At 43.7% G+C, this 20,571-nt stretch overlaps 1 protein-coding gene across 3 annotated transcripts; it reads left to right on the top strand.

Moving 5' to 3' along the window:
* The first annotated feature begins 6 nt into the window (after window positions 1-6).
* Window positions 7-20,205, top strand: KLHL22 (kelch like family member 22). Of its 3 annotated transcripts, none has more exons than XM_066603564.1 (8): window positions 7-166; window positions 1,852-2,166; window positions 6,104-6,269; window positions 8,159-8,383; window positions 10,246-10,739; window positions 13,372-13,564; window positions 15,437-15,670; window positions 19,475-20,205. In XM_066603564.1, the coding sequence occupies exons 2-8, from the start codon at window positions 1,946-1,948 to the stop codon at window positions 19,859-19,861; spliced, it is 1,920 nt and encodes a 639-aa protein (XP_066459661.1). In that variant the 5' UTR covers window positions 7-166; window positions 1,852-1,945; the 3' UTR covers window positions 19,862-20,205. The 3 variants fall into 3 exon arrangements, with proteins under 3 accessions (XP_066459661.1, XP_066459662.1, XP_066459663.1); XM_066603565.1 differs by having other exon boundaries at window positions 13-127; XM_066603566.1 differs by lacking the exon at window positions 7-166 and adding an exon at window positions 253-401.
* The last annotated feature ends 366 nt before the right edge of the window (window positions 20,206-20,571 follow it).

Here is a 20,571-nt window from a genome sequence, read left to right as displayed (position 1 = left end):
TAAAAGCCCCGTGCACGGCTCGTGGTGCTGCCTGGTGGGAGGAGTCTGCGGCGCTGCAACTTCTCTCTCTTTCTGCAGACTGCAGCCCGCGTGACGCCATGTTTGCGGAAGTGACGCTAACGCTCAGGTATGGCTACTGGAATGCCAGGTGAGCGGAGCCGCACAGGTAATAATAACGTCACCCGGAGAGGGAGCGGAGCCAGCTCACGTGACACGCGGGTAGCCTACAGCAGTGTGGGCGGGGCTGTGACTACTCTGCAGGTCTCCGCCCCTGAATAGCAGCAACATCATGGTACTAGAGCAGGAAGTGGCAGTGGCTCCTCCACTCTACAGGACACTGCTTTATAGTCAGTTGGGCCTGGATGTGTCACCAGGCTGGTGCCCTGTGGTGGCAGTGCCAGGTGAGCACTCTGTGCCAGTCACCGGTGTTGTTTGTGCCCTTTGGATGACAGCTGGAGGCGTTCTGTTACTGCGTGTCGTCGGTAGCTTTCGGTTTTGCAGAAGGTGACATGTGACAATATTGTGCGCCGCTGCTCCCTGTTGTCTCCTATGTAACATTGGTCATTGTATGAAGCGCTGACATATTCTGCGGCGCAGTACACGGAGGTGAGCGGCGGCACTCCACGCTTACAAGAAGTGGGAAGTTCAATTTATTGATCGGAGAATAGCGCCGTCCAAAAAAATCCATGATTCTCCGCTCGTGGACAGGTGCTGGCACTTTCCATAGCAATGCTATGGGAAGCGTCGGCCGCCGTGGACAGGGGGTGTTAAGATTCATGGTGTTTTTTTTGTTTTTTTTTCTACAAACGTCTAAAAAATATATTTGGATGAAAAATGACTGCATGGAGGAGACCCCCTTTTTCCCTGCCCCCGGTGCGGAGGAGACCCCCTTTTTCCCTGCCCCTGGTGCGGAGGAGACCCCCTTTTTCCCTGCCCTCGGTGCGGAGGAGACCCCCTTTTTCCCTGCCCTCGGTGCGGAGGAGACCCCCTTTTTCCCTGCCCTCGGTGTGGAGGAGACCCCCTTTTTCCCTGCCCCTGGTGCGGAGGAGGCCCCCTTTTTCCCTGCCCCCGGTGCGGAGGACCCCCCTCTCTGCCACCAGTGCGGAGGAGACCCCCTTTTTCCCTGCCCCCGGTGCAGAGGAGACCCCCTTTTTCCCTGCCCCCGGTGCGTAGGACCCCCCTCTCTGCCCCCAGTGTGGAGGAGGCCCCCTTTTCCCTGCCCCCAGTGTGGAGGAGGCCCCCTTTTCCCTGCCCCCAGTGTGGAGGAGGCCCCCTTTTCCCTGCCCCCGGTGTGGAGGAGGCCCCCTTTTCCCTGCCCCCGGTGTGGAGGAGGCCCCCTTTTCCCTGCCCCCGGTGTGGAGGAGACCCCCTTTTTCCCAGCCCCCGGTGCGGAGGAGGCCCCTTTTTCCCAGCCCCCGGTGCGGAGGAGGCCCCCTTTTCCCAGCCCCCAGTGCGGAGGAGGCCCCCTTTTCCCAGCCCCCAGTGCGGAGGAGGCCCCCTTTTCCCAGCCCCCAGTGCGGAGGAGGCCCCCTTTTCCCAGCCCCCAGTGCGGAGGAGGCCCCCTTTTCCCAGCCCCCAGTGCGGAGGAGGCCCCCTTTTCCCTGCCCCCAGTGCGGAGGAGGCCCCCTTTTCCCTGCCCCCAGTGCGGAGGAGGCCCCCTTGTGGATTACAATCTTAATTTCCTTTGCAACAAATTTGAAAACAATCTGCTAGAGCCAGTTTGCCTTTCAGGATGTTTTTGGAGTGTGGGAGGAACCTGGAACCGCAGGCGATCCGCACCGACACTGCCTCGTCCTTTATAGCAGGGGACAGGGCATACAAGGACACTTACTTTCACAACTTCTCTTTCAGAGGTATCTGGGGTGTGAGGTCAGAGAACTGCTGACCTCTGCTTCATATGGATGAGATACTGGCACAAGCTTGGCTTTAGAATATTTCGGCAACCATGGCAGAGGACCACGAGGTTGTGAAGCCTAATCATGTGCTGAAGAAGCAGCCCATTCCACAGAACACCATATACCGGAGCACTCAGCACTCGCAGACTCTTCTGGATGGTCTTATGGGGCTCCGCGATGGAGGGATATTGTTTGATGTGGTCCTCAAGCTGGAAGGGAGATCTGTGAAGGCTCATCGAATCCTCTTAGCTGCATCCTGTGATTATTTCAGGTATAGTAGAAGGACCTGGTTTATGGGCTTCCACTTGCACGGAGTCATTACTTAAAATGTCATTGGAATATGTTTATTTTACAGAGAATTGATTAAAGTGGTATTCCCATCTAACAAAGTCATGGCATATTGTTAGGATACACTACCATTCTGTGATCAGCGGGGGTCCAACCTATGGGACCCTCGCTGATCCTAAGAATAAGGGAGCCGCAGTGCTGTAACCCTGTCTCTGTTTTCCCTGTATTGTAGCCACCTTGCCATTAAAGGCACTATGGCACGGTCCCATTTACCGGTGCTGTACTACAGTTCCATGCACAGCGGATGGTTAGGGTACCTATGTGCTGGGAAGGACTGTGAATAGGCCTTGGTGCTGGATTGGGGCTGCCGATCCTTTATTTTGAAGTTCTAGAGGCAATAGCAATACACCATCACTTTATGAGACATATGGAGGGGCCTCACTCTGTCAGCCCATCAGCTCTAATGCCGTCAGTTGGGGCCATTGTGTTGCAACAGCAGCCGGGTCCTAACATGATTATATGCCTATTATTATGCCACTGACAGGTATAATATATTGCAATATAATAGCGTTGCAATATTTAATTGAAGCAATTGGAGGATCGCACATTCCAAAAATACATAAATAAAAATTAAATAAAATACACTTAAAAAAACCAAACCATGAAACCTACGTTCATTCTTTACCTGCATTCTAGAGGTGGGCCTTGCCTGTGTCGGACATTTATGGAATGTCCTATGGATTTGCCATACATTTCTAGTTGGTAATAGTCTTGTAGAGGGTTAACATTCTTTCAGGTACTTGACAGAGTAAACAACTGGGCAAAAATGAGAAAGAATTCCACTTTTGGACAGAATTGTGGCATGTTATATGAACCTACAGTTTCATGTGTCTGAATGGCACTGCTCCCAAAATTGCTCACTTTTCTCTTTTTCTATTGGCATGACCAGAACTGCCTTGCGTGCTTGATGGGAACAGCCGGGGGTACGTAATGGAGCCATTCAGTAAATTTTAACCTTTCGTCCACTAGAACTCCATGACTCTGGCCAAAACCCAATTTTTCCGTCTTTGCCCAGAGTTGCACCATCCGTAGCGTACTTGGACTACCGCCTTTCCTTAGCCCCAATCCCACTTTGGTTCTCAGTTTCTGTTTGATCACCAGCATTTTCTGCTCCTGTTTGATGAAACAAGGATTCATGGTTTGGATGAGGATCCTAATTTATAGCATTTTATTCAATGAACAAACCACAGGATGAGGATTCTTGTCTTCCCACCACCTTGCTTTATCCTGCCCATTGACCAGCAGGATGGTTCTTTTTTGCAGTTATTTAGGAGTTGGCTTCTACCCATGCACCTTGGCTTCTCTCCTTTTTTCCTTGGCAACCATCCTCAACAATTTATTGTCTAGCAAACCATTATGTTTCTTCTTTTTTCTAACCTACTTCCATTTTTTGAGTGAGTAAAGCCCCATTCACATCTAGTTTTTTGTGTTTATGGCCGCCTGCAGACGAGCGGGTCGGATCCGGCAGCGAGAATTCTCGCCGCGGGACCCGACCCGAGAGCCTGCAGGGACGAGCGCGTACTCACCCGCGCCTGGCGGCCCCGGCTCTTTCGTGTGCCGGCTGCCGCACAGCCGGCGCATGCGCAGACCGGAGCCAGCGGCCGGGTGAGTGCGAGCCCCGCACAAAAATAGGACATGCCGCGGTTTGTTTGCCGCGCGAGATTTCGCGCGGCCAAACCGCGGCCGTCTGCATAGGAGTGCGTATTGTAATGCACTCCTATGCAAACTTTCAGTGGCGGAAATCCTAAAATCACTGCAGAATAAGTTGGTGCTATACAAATAAGTCCCTTCTTTTCTTCTTCTTCCATTAGTCAAACAGAGGCCAAAAGAGTCCTTTTTAGCCTTCAGTTGACCAAGTGATTTAAAAGGGAAAAAAAATCAGAAGTCTGATCGTACTGTGAGAACATTGTTATGTCTGTTATTTGCCTTCATTCTTCATCTCTAAAGCCACAGGATACAATTACCAAGCTATCCCATTCTATGCCCCATACATTTTCTACGGTTATTAGTAGGTTATTACAGCCCATACAACACATCTTCCCTTATATGCTGATGCATGTTCAAATCCACTGTTCCTATTAAATGTCCAACATATATTTTCAGTACTTTAATATTATTAGAAGTGCTTAGAAATAAGAGAGTGCCATTATAGGAAACCACAGGCAGGAAGTACTGAAATCGGCGCATCCTCAAGGTATCGGCTGGTGATAATCACAGGTGAAGTATGACATGAGAAAAAGGATGCCCCTACCGATACTTGAGAAGCTAAGGTATGTTTAGTGTATTGTGTTCCTCCACATTTGCTTTGTCTAAATCCTTAGGGCTCACTCACACGGGCGTATTGTCATCGTGTATTTCCCGTGCTTCACATGCGGTGAATGGAGGTAATGAAAGTCAGTGGACTTTCATTCTTCCATTCAGATCTGCCTGTGGATTGCAAGTGGACACTGCGTATGATACGCAGGAGAGATGAATCGCAGCATGCTCTATTTCTCCGCGTATCATACGCTGTCCATACACAGGCATTTAGTTTGCGCAGCGTTTCAATACGCAGCCCGGCACTGCACAGAGCGGGGAATTAAAAAAAAAATTGTACAGTGTATGTCCGTGATGTTAGAATCCCGGGCATGCACAGCGCCAATTGTAGCCCTTACGCACTCTCTGCCAGCAGAGCGTATGAGCTGCGATGCTTACAACGCTGTGGGAACCTCGCAACGTTGTACACATACGCTCGTGTGAATGAGCCCTTATACAGTTGAAAAGCCAGCAGGATTATAGAGTAATATTATTCATTTACTGTTTGTGTTCCTTTTTTAGTTTAGTTCGTCTATAAGGTATCAACAAGCTGAAGATTTTTTCTACATACATGGCTGTAACAATCTCACAACTGGGCCTGCAGTCCAGTAATGTTTCGCTAAATGTGCAATGACATGGTGGCCTCCCAATAAGAGCAAGTGTAGACATTTGAGTTACTATATGTATCCACTCCAGTGCTTATAGTCCAAACCCCAATACAGACCGTTCAGGATAGCTGGAGTTACAGTAAGGGAAGGCAAGGAATACGATTGGACCTAGCTTTAAAGGGATTGCCCAGTTGCAAACTACTGATGGCCTGTCAGCGGGATAGGCCATCAATAATAGATCAGCAGGGGTCTGCCACCCAGGATCCCAACAATGAGCCGCTTGCTGGGTCAGCATGTTCATGCAATGAGCTGATTTCCGTAGAAAGCAGACAGCTCCGTTCTCACTGCAGTGGCCAGGCTTGGTATTGCAGGCCAAGCTCCCATTAGTTTCAGTGTGAGCTGGGCCTGTAATACCAAGCTTGGCCGCTGCAGTGAGAACGGAGCTGTCTACTTCCTGCAGAAATCAGATCAGTGCAAAAGCACACAAGCCCAAGGAAGAGCTGATTGGCAGGCATCCCTGGCAACAGACCCTTGTCAATCTATTATTAATGACTTATTCTTCGGATTAGTTCATCATTAGTTTACACCTGGACAACCCCTTTAGGCTAAGCAAAGCTAAAGGTGCCTATATAGACTGAGCCAAGACAAGGTTCAAAAAGTCTACAAACATCAGCATGAACACATAATACTGAGATCTTACAAGGAGCAGAAAAAGGATACATGGATCTATGCAACAGTTGCATGTGTGCGGAAAAAAGTCAATTTACAATTGTCCGTTGTCATGCAACCCGTGTAATTCCTAGATCAAACACACGTGACATGATATGGTCCAGTGCGTGCCTCTGGACTATTACTTGCACTAGCTTCTCACAATAGACTTATCTGATGCAGAACAGATGTGATGCGGGCTACCTGTGCTGTCACATACTCATTCATACAATTAATGTGTTTCATCAGGGGGATGTTTGCAGGAGGCTTAAGAGAAATGGATCAACATGAGGTGCAGATCCACGGTATCACATATAATGCCATGTGCAAGATTCTGGATTTCATATACACCTCTGAATTGGAACTTGGCATTCACAATGTGCAGGAGATACTTGCAGCAGCTTGCCAGCTTCAGGTGGGCACAAGGCAACATTTTAGATTTAATCACGTTTTGCTGATTTTAACTAATGATGACTTTGTACATAAACCAGGCCTTCTCAGCTGTGGATTAATAATAAGAAATTCCCTTATATGTTGTGTGTTTCTACCTAAGTTTCTTGTTAATATTTTTATACCTAGTAAGTACCTGGAACGATCTGACTGAAGAAAAGCCAGTTAAGCAGCAGCAGCATTTCTATAGCTGAAAACACCTTGTAATACTTATGGTTCCTAAAAACTGTACCGATTACTCTCCAAAACTAGCAGGAGGGGGCAACTTTTTTTATAGGTTTAAGATAAATAAATATTTATAACTTTACCTGCAGATGACTGGAAAAAGTTTGACAAAACTTTTTAATTAGGATTGTGAAGTTTAAGAAGGCCAACATGAACCTTTGGGTAATAACTAACCTATGGTGCTGTTGGGGGATGTGACGGAAAACTGGGTGATGTATTTTTTTTATACTTGCCTGCTCCCTTGATCCAAGTGGTGTCCTGGCGGCACTCGAAAATCTGACTCTTTTCTGAGTCCCGTGCGCACTCTAAAAAGAGTCCGATTTTTGTGCTGCGGACCTACTTCACCAGGTGACACCTCTGGATCACGAGAGAGGGTGAGTAAAAAAAGTACATCACCCGGCTCCTTGTCACATCCCCTGACAGCACCATTACTTAGTTTATGGTGCCGTGGGGACGTGACGGGTTCCCTTTAAAACCAAATAATCTATATAAAGGGATTAAAAATCTTCATATTTGTGTAAAATAGGAAGGGGCACAAGATTAATAATCTCATCTATAAAATTGTTAATAGATGGGGCTTTCATCTCTAAAACCCCCACCTATTGGGAGAACTGATCCCTTCACCACAATTCAACAAGCCAAGGCAGCCACGTATAGGACATGATGGAATGGAGAGATTATGTGACTGTTATTGAAGTCTATGTGAGTTACTGAAACGAAGTGCAGACGCCTCTCCACTTCATCTCCTCCTATAATCTTTACTTGACAAGAGATTCTTGATTCCCAATAGATGGAGAAACAATAAAATGTCTTAGGCTTTTGGCTGCAACAGGAGCTGCGTAAGCAATAATTGCTGTGTAGTCTTGCATCCTCGCACTCACATTGAAGTCAATGCTGATGCAGTGCAAGTCACAGGTTCAGCAACAGCAGGTTGTAGGTCACAAAAGAAGGGAATAAAAGGTTGGCTTTTTTTGTGACCTGTGATCCATAGTTGCAGCGAACTGCAGCATACATTGTAATCCCATCCACTTCAATGTAAATTTGAAGTGGCTGTGCCACACAGCGACTCAAGTTGCCATCTAGCTCCAGCCCTTGGTGGGAATGTCTCTCTTTAAGCTTCTGTATCGGTAAAATGGAGCTCTAACAAATGTAAAAATGTATTAACAAATTAACCAGTAAATACTTTTGAACCCATTTAGCATAAAAGTGGCCAGCAAGGGTAAGTAATCACCTGAACGTTCCATGCATAACTAGTAAGCTTCAGAGCAGGGATCTCCCACCATTGCTTGCTGGTCAGTGTATTTACATTCTTGGAGCAGTCCTCATTATACCAAGTACTTCCACATTCATTTTAGAGGAGCTCCGCTGTTAGGGGGATTTGACGATAAGTTGGCGACTGTTTCCAATGACACACTTCCAGTTGAGAGTGCAGCCCTGAACCTTAATATGGGCTGCAACTCCAGATCACTACAAATAAAGTGAGGAGAACACAGTTTTTCAACTTTTGAAGTAGATCCATTCAATATGGAAGCTGTAAATCACCTTAAGCACAATTATGTCAGTATTTATGTTGTTTTGAGATGTGAAGCTCCTGTCTAACTGAGTCTTATGGTCTTTTTCTTTTCTCAGATATCTGAAGTCATCAGTTACTGCTGTGACTTTCTTATTTCCTGGGTGGATGAGGAAAATGTTGTGGAGATGTACAAGCTAGCGGAGCTATTCCACCTCGACCAGCTTGGTGAAGAGTTGGATTCCTTTGTACATAAAAACTTTATTACCTTTTCACGTACTCAAGTATACAGGCACCTCCCTTTGGAGAAAGTGTACTCTCTTCTTCGCAGTAATCGACTAGAGGTACATTTTCAAACATGGCTGTTGCTACTTTTTGTTGTCATAATGGAAAAAGAGAAATCTATAGGGAAAAAAGTGTTATCTACTACTTACAAATTGTAGCAGGACCCGGAACTTTTCTTTTTCTTCACTGGGTTTTTCCTCCCCACTTTGAAAAAAATCCTAACTCTTTCATTTATCCATCAACGTAGCTGTCTGAGGGCTTGCTTTTTGTGGAACAAGTTGTGGTTTTTAATGGTACTGAAAAACTTTAAAAAAAAAAAAATGAAATAGGAAAAAAAATGAAATTCCGCCATTTTTGAGGGGGTTCTTGTCTCTATGGTTCAGTACAATTACTGCGATAACAAATTTATATAGTTTGGGTCTTTTTGCTGTTCTAATTTTATAATATCATCATCTGACAGCCATAATATTTTTAATTTTGCATTGACATTGTTGTGCGAGAGCACATTTTTTATGGGTCATCCTGTTGTTTCTATTGGTACAATTTTGGAGTACATATGACATTATGATTGCTTTTTATAAAAAAAAATTCTTGGAGATAGGGTGACCAAAAAAGCGCAATTCTGGCAGGTTGTGTTTTGTACTTTTTTTCTCCTGACGACTTCACCGTGCGTGGTAAATAGCGTGTTACTTTGATAAATCGGACTTTTATGGATGCAGTGATACTATATATGTGTTCTTTTTTTTTAATTTAGATTTTTTTAAATTATAAATATGGCAAAAGTTTTCTTTTTTTTTAATGTTTATTATCTTTTAATTTTTTTCAATAACTGATAACACTTTTTTTTAAACTGATTTTGTATATTTTTTTAGTCCCTATAGTAGTCGTGAACTTGCAATGGTTTGATTACTCCTTATGATGTAATACAATAGTATTACACTATACTGTGATCTGACAGGCAATCTATGAAGCCACATCACAGGCATGACTTGATAGACATTTTGCAATGTCAGCCCTGGGGGCTTTCAGAAGGATACAGATAACATGGCAACCAAACAGCACCCCGCGATCTCATTATGGGGGCAGTATGGGACCCTGAACATTGATAGGGGCATTTCAAATGCCGCTGTCAAAATTGACGGCATTTAAACTGTTAACAGCTCCTATCAGCGTAAGCGCTGTTCAGAGCTGAGGTGGGGCGGGTGTCCTCTGTAAGAAACAGCGGGCACCCACATTATATGGAGCGGAATTGACCCCTGATCCTCCTGTATACAAACCCTGAACCTCCATGACGTATATGTACGTCCTAGAGCATGTTTGGAGGAGAAGGCAGTTACTTGAGATGAGCGAGGCTCGCTCGAGTAACTGACCTTACCGAGCGTGCTCGCTCATCTCTAATCTTGCTACATTTTTTTTCATCTATTTTGATATGAAAAATGTATGTTTTTCACTGTAATGTTTTTTTTTTCTTAATAACGTTTTAAAGTTCAACATTTTTCCTTCCAGGCATTTGATCACAAAAAAGTATACATGTATACACATATATATATAATTTTTTTTTTGTGTGGAACAGAAATGATCAGTAAGTGTTCCACAAAAAAAACTCAGGGAAACGTATGCATCGTTTGGCTACGTTGTTTAACCCCCTGTACCCTATGGTCCGTTAAATGCTACGCTGTCATTCATTTTTTGGAGTACAAACGTGGGTGTTTCACAGAGTGTGGAAGGACCCTTATAAAACTACGGCTTGAGGTATGATTGGGATCCAGCAAAATAATGACCTCTCTTTAGGTACTGATAGATAAGTTCATAACGCTAGCTGTGAGAAGAGGACACCTAGAAGCAGAGACTCTGAAGATGTGGGCTTAATGACTGATACTTCCATAATAAACCCATGCATTGCATTACATTTGTCTTTCAGGTAGGCTCTGAAAATGAGGTGTATGAGGGGGCTTTGCTATATCATTACACTGCAGAGCAAGTGGAGACAAACCAGGTGAGCCTGTCTGAGTCTCCAAAGTTATTGGAAACTGTTCGCTTTCCTTTGATGGAGCTCCCGGTGCTACAGAGATTACACGACAAGCTGGGACCGTGTCCCCTCAAAGCCACGGTGTCCAATGCTCTGGAATATCACAAGAATGAAATAATGCAGCCAGTCCTACAAGGGAGCCACACGCAACTGCGTTCTGAGTTCAACTGTGTGGTGGGCTTCGGAGGCATGTACTCTACCCCTTACACTGTTCTCAGCGACCAAGCCAAATATTTAAATCCTTTGACTGGGGATTGGAGACCCCTAACTGCCCCTCAGGCACCTCGCATGTCTAACCAAGGCATTGCTGTATTCAATAACTTTGTCTACTTAATTGGGGGAGACAACAATGTGAGGGGGTACCGTGCAGAAGCGCGATGCTGGAGGTAAGGGAATATTCCGTTTATTTTGTATGTACATACAGTGTATTAACAGTAATTATTTTCTGTCACTTATACTATTAACCGTTTGTGAATGAAACCGAATCCTATTTTGATTACTGTTATCAGCATTGCTAACAAGATCTAGGTTATTACATAAATTCAGAGATTATTCACTAGAATGTTCAATTTTTTTCTCTATCTGATAATTAATGGGCGAATATAAATTCTAAAAAGCTCCCAGGATATATGCTAAACATATGCATAAGGCTCCATTCACCTGACGCAGGCTAAAAACCTCTGTTGGAATAGGTATGGAATAGCATAGTTGACTACAGTATACCAAAGAGCCTGGACTTTAAGGGGTAAATAGTAGCACAGTTTGAGGCCAACTGCATGGCTAGTTACAACTTACAGTTCATTAGCAAGCTGCACAGACCTGCATAACGGCAGGGTTCTCGGCCACAACCCACCTGCTCAACAGACGCATAGTGACTGCTATGTGGGACTGTGCCCCAATAGTTGTAGCAGCACACACACAACTAGAACCTTGTACTATCATCTTTTTCAGATCATGTAAATAAATAAACCCAATGGACGTAGCAAAGTGTACCTGTTCTTTTAGGGGACATTTGTAAGCAGGCTGAACTGAAAATCAGTAAACCGACCATAAAGCTTTAGCATACAGTCAGTTATTGAAGTTGATATGTTGGAAGTAGGAGAAATGAGCAAGTGTAAGGACCTAGCGACTCAGACAAGGAGAAAAGGTTTGATGGCTATAGATAACTGGGTTACAGTATCCCCATAACATGTTCCCAGTATTCAGAGGTTAGTACCTACCTGAAGTGGTCCAATAAAGCACAATTCGTAAACCGCTGACCGTGTCATGGGTGCCCAGGTCACATTTATGCATATGAGGAGCAAGGGCTAGCCCGTCTGTTCCGATCCCACAGCTACTGCCGCACAAATAGAAAAGCGAATTCTGGCTTTGATAGGAAGGTGTTCGTGAGTAGATTTACTATTCAAAATACAACAATTTACTGGCGCAAATTGCACCAGAAAACTGTCTTACGTGCCTTGCGCCACACTTGCCATGTATTTTTAGACCCTTTTCTTGAACTTATCTGGGAAAAGGGGCGTGGCCTAGTTTGCACTAAAATTTTGGTGCAATTTTTGGTGTAAATTAGGCCAGCTATTAGACTAGACAGTTTTAACAGATAATCCATACAGCTGTAATGAACTGGCACAGTTTAAGACTGTCTTAGTTTGTACTATCTGACCTTTACACAGTATTAGTAAATGGGCCCCACAATGACTGGTCAGATGAATGCTGTATTGTGTGACATCATGTGGACGGTGTGGGACGCTGAGGCTCTCTTTACTTCTGTGTTCGTGGTTTTCTCTCTTCTGTTCTGTCATGTGGATAGAAAAACAAATAAATGTTTCAGTTTCGTTTTCCATTAACTTCCGTGTGTTTTGTTTTGGTTTTGGTTTTTTTAGTGCTCTGTTTGGGGTTTTTTTTTTCAAGGAAACACTATTGCAGTTTGCTGCGCCTTTTTTTTTCCCCATACAAAAAAAAGAAAAAACGGAAACTTGATAGAAAGTAGCCCATTTTTTAACATTACTGTCAATGGAGAACAGATACAGGTGGAAAGTCCTCAGTTTGTATGTAATTTGTACCGTTTATCGGATTCTTATTTTTCTTCTGCGCATGCTGAGACGGAAACTAGAAAAAAGTTATTTTCACTAACAGCTAGATCCAGTAAAACGGATGCTAAACTGATACAAATGGAGACTGTTTCTGTTTTTTAACAAATCCCTAAAAAATAAAACCTTAGTTTCCACTAGGCTGGTTTCACATTACGGTTTACAAAACTAGCATAGGTGCCATCCTGGTTTCCATCCTGCGTAAAGAAAGGTGCATGGAGATGGGAATCACAGTGGAACCTGGATGGCAGCGAAGGGGTGAAGATATGAGACGGATATTCCATCACTGCCAACTATACATTTATGGAAGTCCTAATGTATCAAAGGAACATTTGGGACAGCAGTGCTTAATTTAGCTGGAAATCCTTTTATAATGTACTTTATTTACCCTTTCATTGCTGAGCTATTTTTATTTTTTTCATCGTTTCGTTGCTAACACCTGCTGGGTATAGAGTGGGCTCTGCTCCTCTGTCATGAAGGGGTTAATTAGACTAGCCATACATATTTGGTCTATTTTTTTTTTCTTAAAGGCCGTGTCTGTGGACCTAGCACATTATATATAAAATATTAGTTAGTTTATTTTAAGGCTACTTTCATAGTTCCTTTTTCTGATCCTTTTGACATATGTGCAGGGATGTGTCCCAGTGCATACGCCAAATACATCTATAGTTTACCATTTAACAGCTGTTTTTTTTGGGTTTTTTTACAAGGTGCCATTATATCCAATAGGTGATGGATGCCAGTGTTGGGCATCCTCCACAGTCTCCTTTAAACATATACATCTGGAGTTTTTCCCAGTGCATACGTTTAACAGAAGCCATTAACGCACTTTGAAAAGATCCTAACTCGGCAGCGTAATGTTTTTGGACTTAAGATTGTGTTCTTTGTCCTTGAAAACATAAAATATTTCTTCTTTTCCACCATGCCAAAGATATGACCCCCGGCACAACCGCTGGTTCCAGATCCAGTCCATGCAGCAGCCTCGAGCTGACCTGTCTGTCTGTGTTATGGGGAAATTTATATATGCAGTTGCAGGGAGAGACTACCACAATGAGCTCAAGGAGGTGGAAAGATATGACCCATACACCAACACATGGGAATACGTGGCACCACTGCAGAAACAGGCAAGAAAATAGTTTTTCATTTTTCATTTAATGCGTTGGCAATATTATACAAGGATATTACATTTCTGTGGGATTGGCCAAAAATCTGCCATATGTGGTGGCAGCTCGATTGTCCAATAACAGTTGCTATTGGAGGATAGTAGGATTGAGTTTGTAAGAGTGTAACATACCCAATCCTTTGTTCCCCGGGATGCAAGCGCTGCCGGAGGGGTCTCGCAACAGCTTGTGAAATTCCTCGCCTCATCGGAGCATACATGTTTATTAGGAAGCATGCTAGTGCCCCGACTGTCTGAAACTAGGCCTTGGTCAATACAAATGTGGCTTTTTATGGCAGATATGGTATCTCTTAGCAGATAGTTATTACCCACAAGTTCAGGAAAAACTGAGAATTAGAGATACAGCCTGCAAAGGGAAGAACTGGTGAAAACTGCCATATAGAAGTCCTATATTAGCCATAAATAGTGATATTCCTCAAGTACACACCCAGCTTATCCTGAAAAGACATCTGAAAGTGCTGGTATACTTTAAAGTCATATGATGAAGCAAGTGTGTACCAACAAAAGGCAATTAACCTCTTCAGTAGCACACCCAGAAATTTTCCAAGACTAGCTCTACTGCCCATAGTGATATAGTCCGGAAGATTTCCGGGCTATGTTTCACTGTGGGACCGTGCAGAACATGCCATAAGCTGTGGTATTGTGTTCTGCACACACACCGCCTGCACAGTCCCACAGAGAACTAGTGTAGGACTTTTAAAAAAGAAATAGGAAGATGTAACTGATCTGCCTGCAACGTCCCGCTTTTTTAAAAACTCCTGCACTATTTACACGTTGCCACAGAGACCATTGGCTTGTCAGAAGCCGGCCAACGTCCCCATGGCAGGGAGAGCTGGTGATCGGCTGTCAGATGATAGGGGGCATTATAGTTGGGGGTTTATAGTCTAACTATGAGACAGAGAGGTGTCATTACACACAGTATTGTTCATGGATCCTATTTTAAACAGTTCTGTCTGTCCGTAGCACCATGTAATCAGCTGATTGATGAGGATTTCGAGCAGTGGACCCCAGTCAATCTGCTGTTGGGGACCTATTCTGAGGCTAGGTCAACAATAGTTTTGCTTCTGGAGAACACCTTTTAGTGTTTCGATTCTCTTGTTCCAGCACTTTGTTCTGAATGATTCACTTTCAAGGGATCTTGAAAACCATTGTTTAGTGTTATTGGACTGTGTCCACACTAGCATCATAGCTTCCGCTTATATCGGAGACCGGAGAGCTACGCTGGATCCATATTCAAATGGATACCAGTGACGTCTAAAGGCTGCATTGCCTTTAATGGGGTCTGTTGGCCTTTTATTATTTTTTACAGCAAGAATAGCGCTGCAGACCCCCTAACACAAGTGTGTCCATAGCAAGATCATTGACCAACTCTTGAATAGTGAAGCGGTTGTTACCACGAGTAGATTAAATAGCTGTGACTATATTACAGGTCTTGAATCTCAGATACGGCAGACCATAACGTAGATTAGCTGCACAGGTAAAATGTGGATTTGTTTTGGGAATTAATTGAAGACTAGTGCTAACTGGAACTCCATAGTCACTAATTTATAGTAAAGGATACAGCAGTAATAATTCTCTCACACCAGGTATTTCCCAACCTCATTATCTATGCCTGGCATTCATGCTGATATCTACACATTGCTAGCAGTGAAAGTAAAACTACAGAAGAAATTATATGTTAGTAGGTTTATTTTCACTGCAACTGAATAGTATCTATTCAACAATTGTGGGAAAAAGATTTATGGGGCACATAACATCTATTACCCTGCAATTAAATGTTTCTTTTTTATACCAAATCTGCTGTTTCTGACTACAGGTGCACGCACACGCCGGCGCTGCTTTGGATGGTAACATGTACATTGCTTGTGGCAGGAGAGATAACACGTATTTAAGAGAAACCTGCTGTTATGATTCCGAGAAAGACCAATGGTCATATGTTGCCCAGGGGCCAGTAATACGGGCTTGGCATGGTATGGTGGCACTTCTGGATAAACTCTATGTCATTGGAGGAAGTAATGATGTTGAGGGCTTTCGGCAGGATATCTTAGAGGTAAATTTCAGACACCCTTGTTCTTTAAACATTATTGGTAAAATAATACTGTAAAAGGGGTTGTGCCCTATCCACAGGATAGGGGTAACTTTTTGATCGGTGGGGCTCCTACTGCTGGAACCCCATCAATCGCAAGAAAGAGATTTGTGAAGCTCACCATATGAGTGAAGTGACGATCATGCTTGCTCGACAACGCCCCATTCAATTCAGTAGGAGCACTACTAGAAATTGCAGAGTAGGAGCACTCGCCAATCTCTGGCATTGTAATTGAAATGAATGCAGCCACTGCGAGGCTGCCACCTAATTTATGCAGGGAGCTTTAGAATCCCCATTCTCAAGATCGGTGGGATTTCCAGCAGTCTTGCCACCACTGATCATAAAGTTACTAGTAATTATTAGAAAATTATAGTACACAGCTCTGCTACGTTGCTTTTGTATATGAGCTGCATGTGATTTACAAACTTTAGCAGCTCGCTGAGGAGACATGTTGGCTCATTGCTTTTGCATATCTGCTGCACGAGATTTACAAACCAGCTGGTGGCTAAGGTAAAATTGTGGCTTGTCTCTGTGTCATGTAAGCTGCATTAGCTTCAGGGCAGTGCTGAACCCTCTGTGGTGACATGTTTGCATGACAGCGATGGTTTGTTTCAACACTGGGCAACGGTTCACGATTAGATGAAGGCTGGACTGGTGTTGGCGGCATTAGCACTTGAGATGACATTATAGGACATTCAGGAGATGTGAAGATAGTGGTGAAGGACTATGCTTTAATCAATCTACACCACCAGCTATGTATGTGGACATTTGTGAGGTGTCATGTATTGGAGTATCCACACAGGTGTCCAGCTGTCTCACAACATACAAACTGCAAAGTGAGTACTGCTGTATACATAGCAACTGAGGTCATGGGGGTTTGTGGGTGATGTAGTCTGCCCATAATACTACATTCAGCTCAGAGACCATGTGACTGATCACATGGCAGTGACAACATCACAGGTCCTGTCAGCACACGAGCTATGTTTGTGTACATTTTTGAGGTGTCATTTATTGGAGGCTCTACACAGGTGTCCAGCTGTCTCACTACAAACTGACAGACTGACTGATGTTGTATCCATAGCAACTGAGGCTGCAGGGGTTTGTGGGGGATGTAGTCCGCTCATAATCATTCATTCAGTACACAGGACCGCTGATGACATCACCGTCATGGGATCAGGGGGCGGAGCTGAAAGCCAGTAACTGACATTCACAAGTGCTGTATAAATGCTCTACATTTAATTCACACATCACACACGGAAAGACGGACAAGTGGTCGTTAGCACTTTGATTCCCTATCCCGTGGATAAGGGAGAACTTTATAAGTTGGCACAACCCATTTTAGCTTTAAAGTAGTTTTCCAGTTCTGCACTATTTTCAGGATAGGTCATCAATAGTTTATCAGTGGGGCTTCGCCGCTTGGGATCCCCACTGATCATCTGGTTGAAGAGGTTGTGGCATTCAAGTGAGCGCCACTGCCTCTTCTCAGACTCTACAGCAGTCACAAGAGCAGCTCAGATGGGACTGATCTGCAATACCAGCCAAAGCCACTATGCTGCGCTGTGCCTAGTATGGACTGTAGTGACAGTGGTGCTCAACCACTCTTCACTGCCACTTCAAACAGCTCGTTGGTGCATTTGAATCCAATGGGAGCTGCACCTGCAATACCAATCCGGGCTGCTGCGCTGTGATCGGAAATCTGCTGAGCGGTAGAGCCCCGCTGATCGTTTACTAATGACCTCTCCTGAGCACAGGTCATCAATAGAAAAAAATACAAAAAGTAAAACCCCTTTCACCCTGCAAAACTATACCTTCCCAGACAGACGTTAATATTACACCTTTATTTTTCAAAAGTATATCATCCTACATGTAGGAGCTCAATACAGGTTTGTCGAAATAAAAGAAATGAAATTCATAGCACTCTGGTGGCAACAGTTTGAAAATTTGATAGGGTGTATGTTCACTCAGGGTAAGGGCCCATGTCCACGACCGTGTTTACACCATGTATCATGTGTACGTTGCATGCACGCGTGATATGTAGTAAATGGAGTCAGTGAAAGTCAATGGACTTTCATTGTTCCATGCACATCGGCATGTGGATACTGTGTATCGATACGCGAGAGAAGTAAATCACAGCATGCTCTATTTCTCTGCGTACGTACATAGGGTGAGCCCTATACAGTTGTATGGGCTGAGTATGATACACTGTCAATACGCAATACGGTGTTCAGAGTGAGGAATTTAAAAATAAATCCCACTGCGCATGTCTGTGAGCGTGTGATTCACGAGCAGGCGCAGTGCCATACACAGTCTCTGTTGGCTCTCTGCCAGCACAGCGTATGGATGCCAAATGTGTAAGACGGTGTCGGGAGACCTGCAGCATTGTATACATATAGCCATGGGCATGAGCCTAATACTCTAGGGTTAAAGCACCCTTCCATTAATAACCCCATGTGCCTTGCATTAGTAGCACTTGTGAGGCACAGGAAGATTACTAATGTGAGGTACATTTAGAACTAGGTTTAAAAAGTATGGGTATATTCAGATGGGGGCATCTCCTGTATTTTTGCCTCAATTACTGCAAATCATGTCAAAAGGCTGCTTTTTTATTGATTTAAACTTTGACATGACTGCTGCATGTAAACATGCCCTAATCATTTGAGAAACACCCCCTTTAGCCCCATAAGGACCAAGTGCCTTACATATATGACACTTGGTACTGGGCTTCAATCCCGGCCGATAGCAGAATTTTGACATGATTTTAACCCTTTCCAATCCACTGTCTGACGTCTAAAGACATTATGATTTAAAACTGTACAGCTCCGATGTTGGAAGACGTCCTTTGGGGTTCTCTTACTGTATATTGCCAGCCTCTCTGCTGTCGGAGCCTATCCAATGTGTCACCTCATGCAGTACTGGCTTTAGCCAGCATATAGCGCCATTGTATAATGGCAGAAAAAGAGTAAGCCCCCTAGGAAAACCAGGATACAAATTGGATTGGAAAGGGTTAAAGCCAAGCAGAAGCAGGTGAGGTCTTCAGCTGTCAGACACAGCCGAGCACCTGGAGGAGAAGGTAAAGGGTTTTTTTTAACTGCTTCTACCTACTCCTTTCTAAGTTACTGAGCACTCAATGGCTCCTATGGATGCCCCAGCTACAGAGGAAAACTATGAAATTTGAAAACAAAACTTATGTGAATGACCCCCAGAGGTCTTATATGATGTTATGGAGGACATAGATGGTAAAAAAAATAAATAAATTACAAAAATAAGTTAAAAGAAAAATGTACAGAATAAAATAAAAATATCTAAGTCATCCTCTGTAATCCAAAACTATACAAATTGTATATCAAAACATCCAAAACAAAAAAGGAACCCACTCCCATACTTTATTTTAAATATACTAATTTTAAAAATAAAGTATAAATTAAGAAAAATCTTAGACGTTTACACCCCCTCCCCCCCCCCCCCCATCAAAAAAAAGAACGGAACAAAGTCAGTGGATACAGATATTAAAAAACAGCCCTACATGTCACATGAAAAAAACGCTGCAAAAATAATTTTGGTAGCTGAGGTAAAAAAAAATAGGACAGTAAAACCACCACATGGGTAAAATCCAAGGTGTACAAAAATTAGTCTTTGCCTCTGATTATATTATACTATTTTGTAAGCATACAATTATAATATGATATGAAATTATTGTAAATGTATCCTTATTTTCTAAGCATTTTATTGTCCCTTTCTAGATGATCGTGTCTTTTGTACTGTTTTCAGGTGGCCTGTTATTGTCCAAAGAGGGACCATTGGTCGCTGCTGAGCCCGGTTCCAGCGGGTCATGGAGAGCCTGGGATTGCTGTTCTTGAAAATAAAATTTATGTCCTAGGAGGAAGATCACATAACCAAGGCGATCGTATGGATTATGTACACATATATGATGCAGAAAGTGGCTTATGGGAGGAAGGACCTCAACTAGAGGATGACATTTCAGGCATGGCAGCCTGTGTTGTGACTCTTCCCAGGTCTGTTCTGGTTGATGCAGATGTGTGGACACAGGAGATGTACATGCATTGCATGGAGAGAGTGCAGCACTCAGCTGACAATATATCTGAAGGCATCAGTGTTTCAGACTGGGAGGACTTGGATAATTCTGGAGAAGATTGACATCTGCTTTGTAAGCACGAAAGAGTTTTTTCTGAAACTTTATCGCCTCTCATATGTTTACGTGATTTTTGAAGGCTTTGGCTCAACAGAATTTTTTTTTAATATTACTGCACAAAGAACTAAGCAGAGTATTTGCAAACCTCTTTTTGACGCAACCGGTGCCATTTGCCTCAGACATGTCTTCTGATTGTTCCCTGCATGGAGTGGTGCGGCTCACCTGTTCATGTTCCAAACTCCTTCCTGGTATAGAGATTTGTCGCATCTTTTCACCTTGAAAGCACTAAGTTTTTGCACAATATTCAACACCATGCCAAATGTTGATAAAGGTGTGGAGTCTTAAGGAAGACGTCGGCTCTCCAGTCTTGCCTCTTTTATTACATTTCCCAAAAAAATAACAATTCCGGAGCATATTTTCGTATACCTCTGCGTTGTGGTTATTCCTCCTAGACATTTATGAATACATTGTAACTTGATGTTACCAGTTGGGGTGTCTTGACACATGCTGACTGTCCGGTTAGTACTTGACGGTATCCGATTGTAGGGACATGCTCCTTTTGAAATGGCAGATAAGGGAGATGGAGCAATACCTCCACAGTGCCACCTATTGAAAAGCGACATTCCTTCAAGTCAATGTTAGACTCTTTGTACAAGCCTTGTAACAATGACTGGGAAATTTAAGCAAAGCCAGAAGCCATGCACAGACAGCTGTT

This window comes from Eleutherodactylus coqui, chromosome 5 (genome assembly GCF_035609145.1).
Source record: "Eleutherodactylus coqui strain aEleCoq1 chromosome 5, aEleCoq1.hap1, whole genome shotgun sequence".
Classification (NCBI taxonomy): Eukaryota; Metazoa; Chordata; class Amphibia; order Anura; family Eleutherodactylidae; genus Eleutherodactylus; species Eleutherodactylus coqui.
This window is presented reverse-complemented; position numbering and strand designations above follow the sequence as displayed.

Excerpts from the sequence above, each read along its gene's own strand:
- KLHL22 (XM_066603564.1), top strand. The coding sequence starts at position 1,946 with ATGGCAGAGGACCACGAGGTTGTGAAGCCTAATCATGTGCTGAAGAAG. Across the intron at positions 10,740-13,371 it reads GCAGAAGCGCGATGCTGGAG|ATATGACCCCCGGCACAACC; the intron begins GTAAGGGAATAT and ends ACCATGCCAAAG. Across the intron at positions 15,671-19,474 it reads TTCGGCAGGATATCTTAGAG|GTGGCCTGTTATTGTCCAAA; the intron begins GTAAATTTCAGA and ends TACTGTTTTCAG.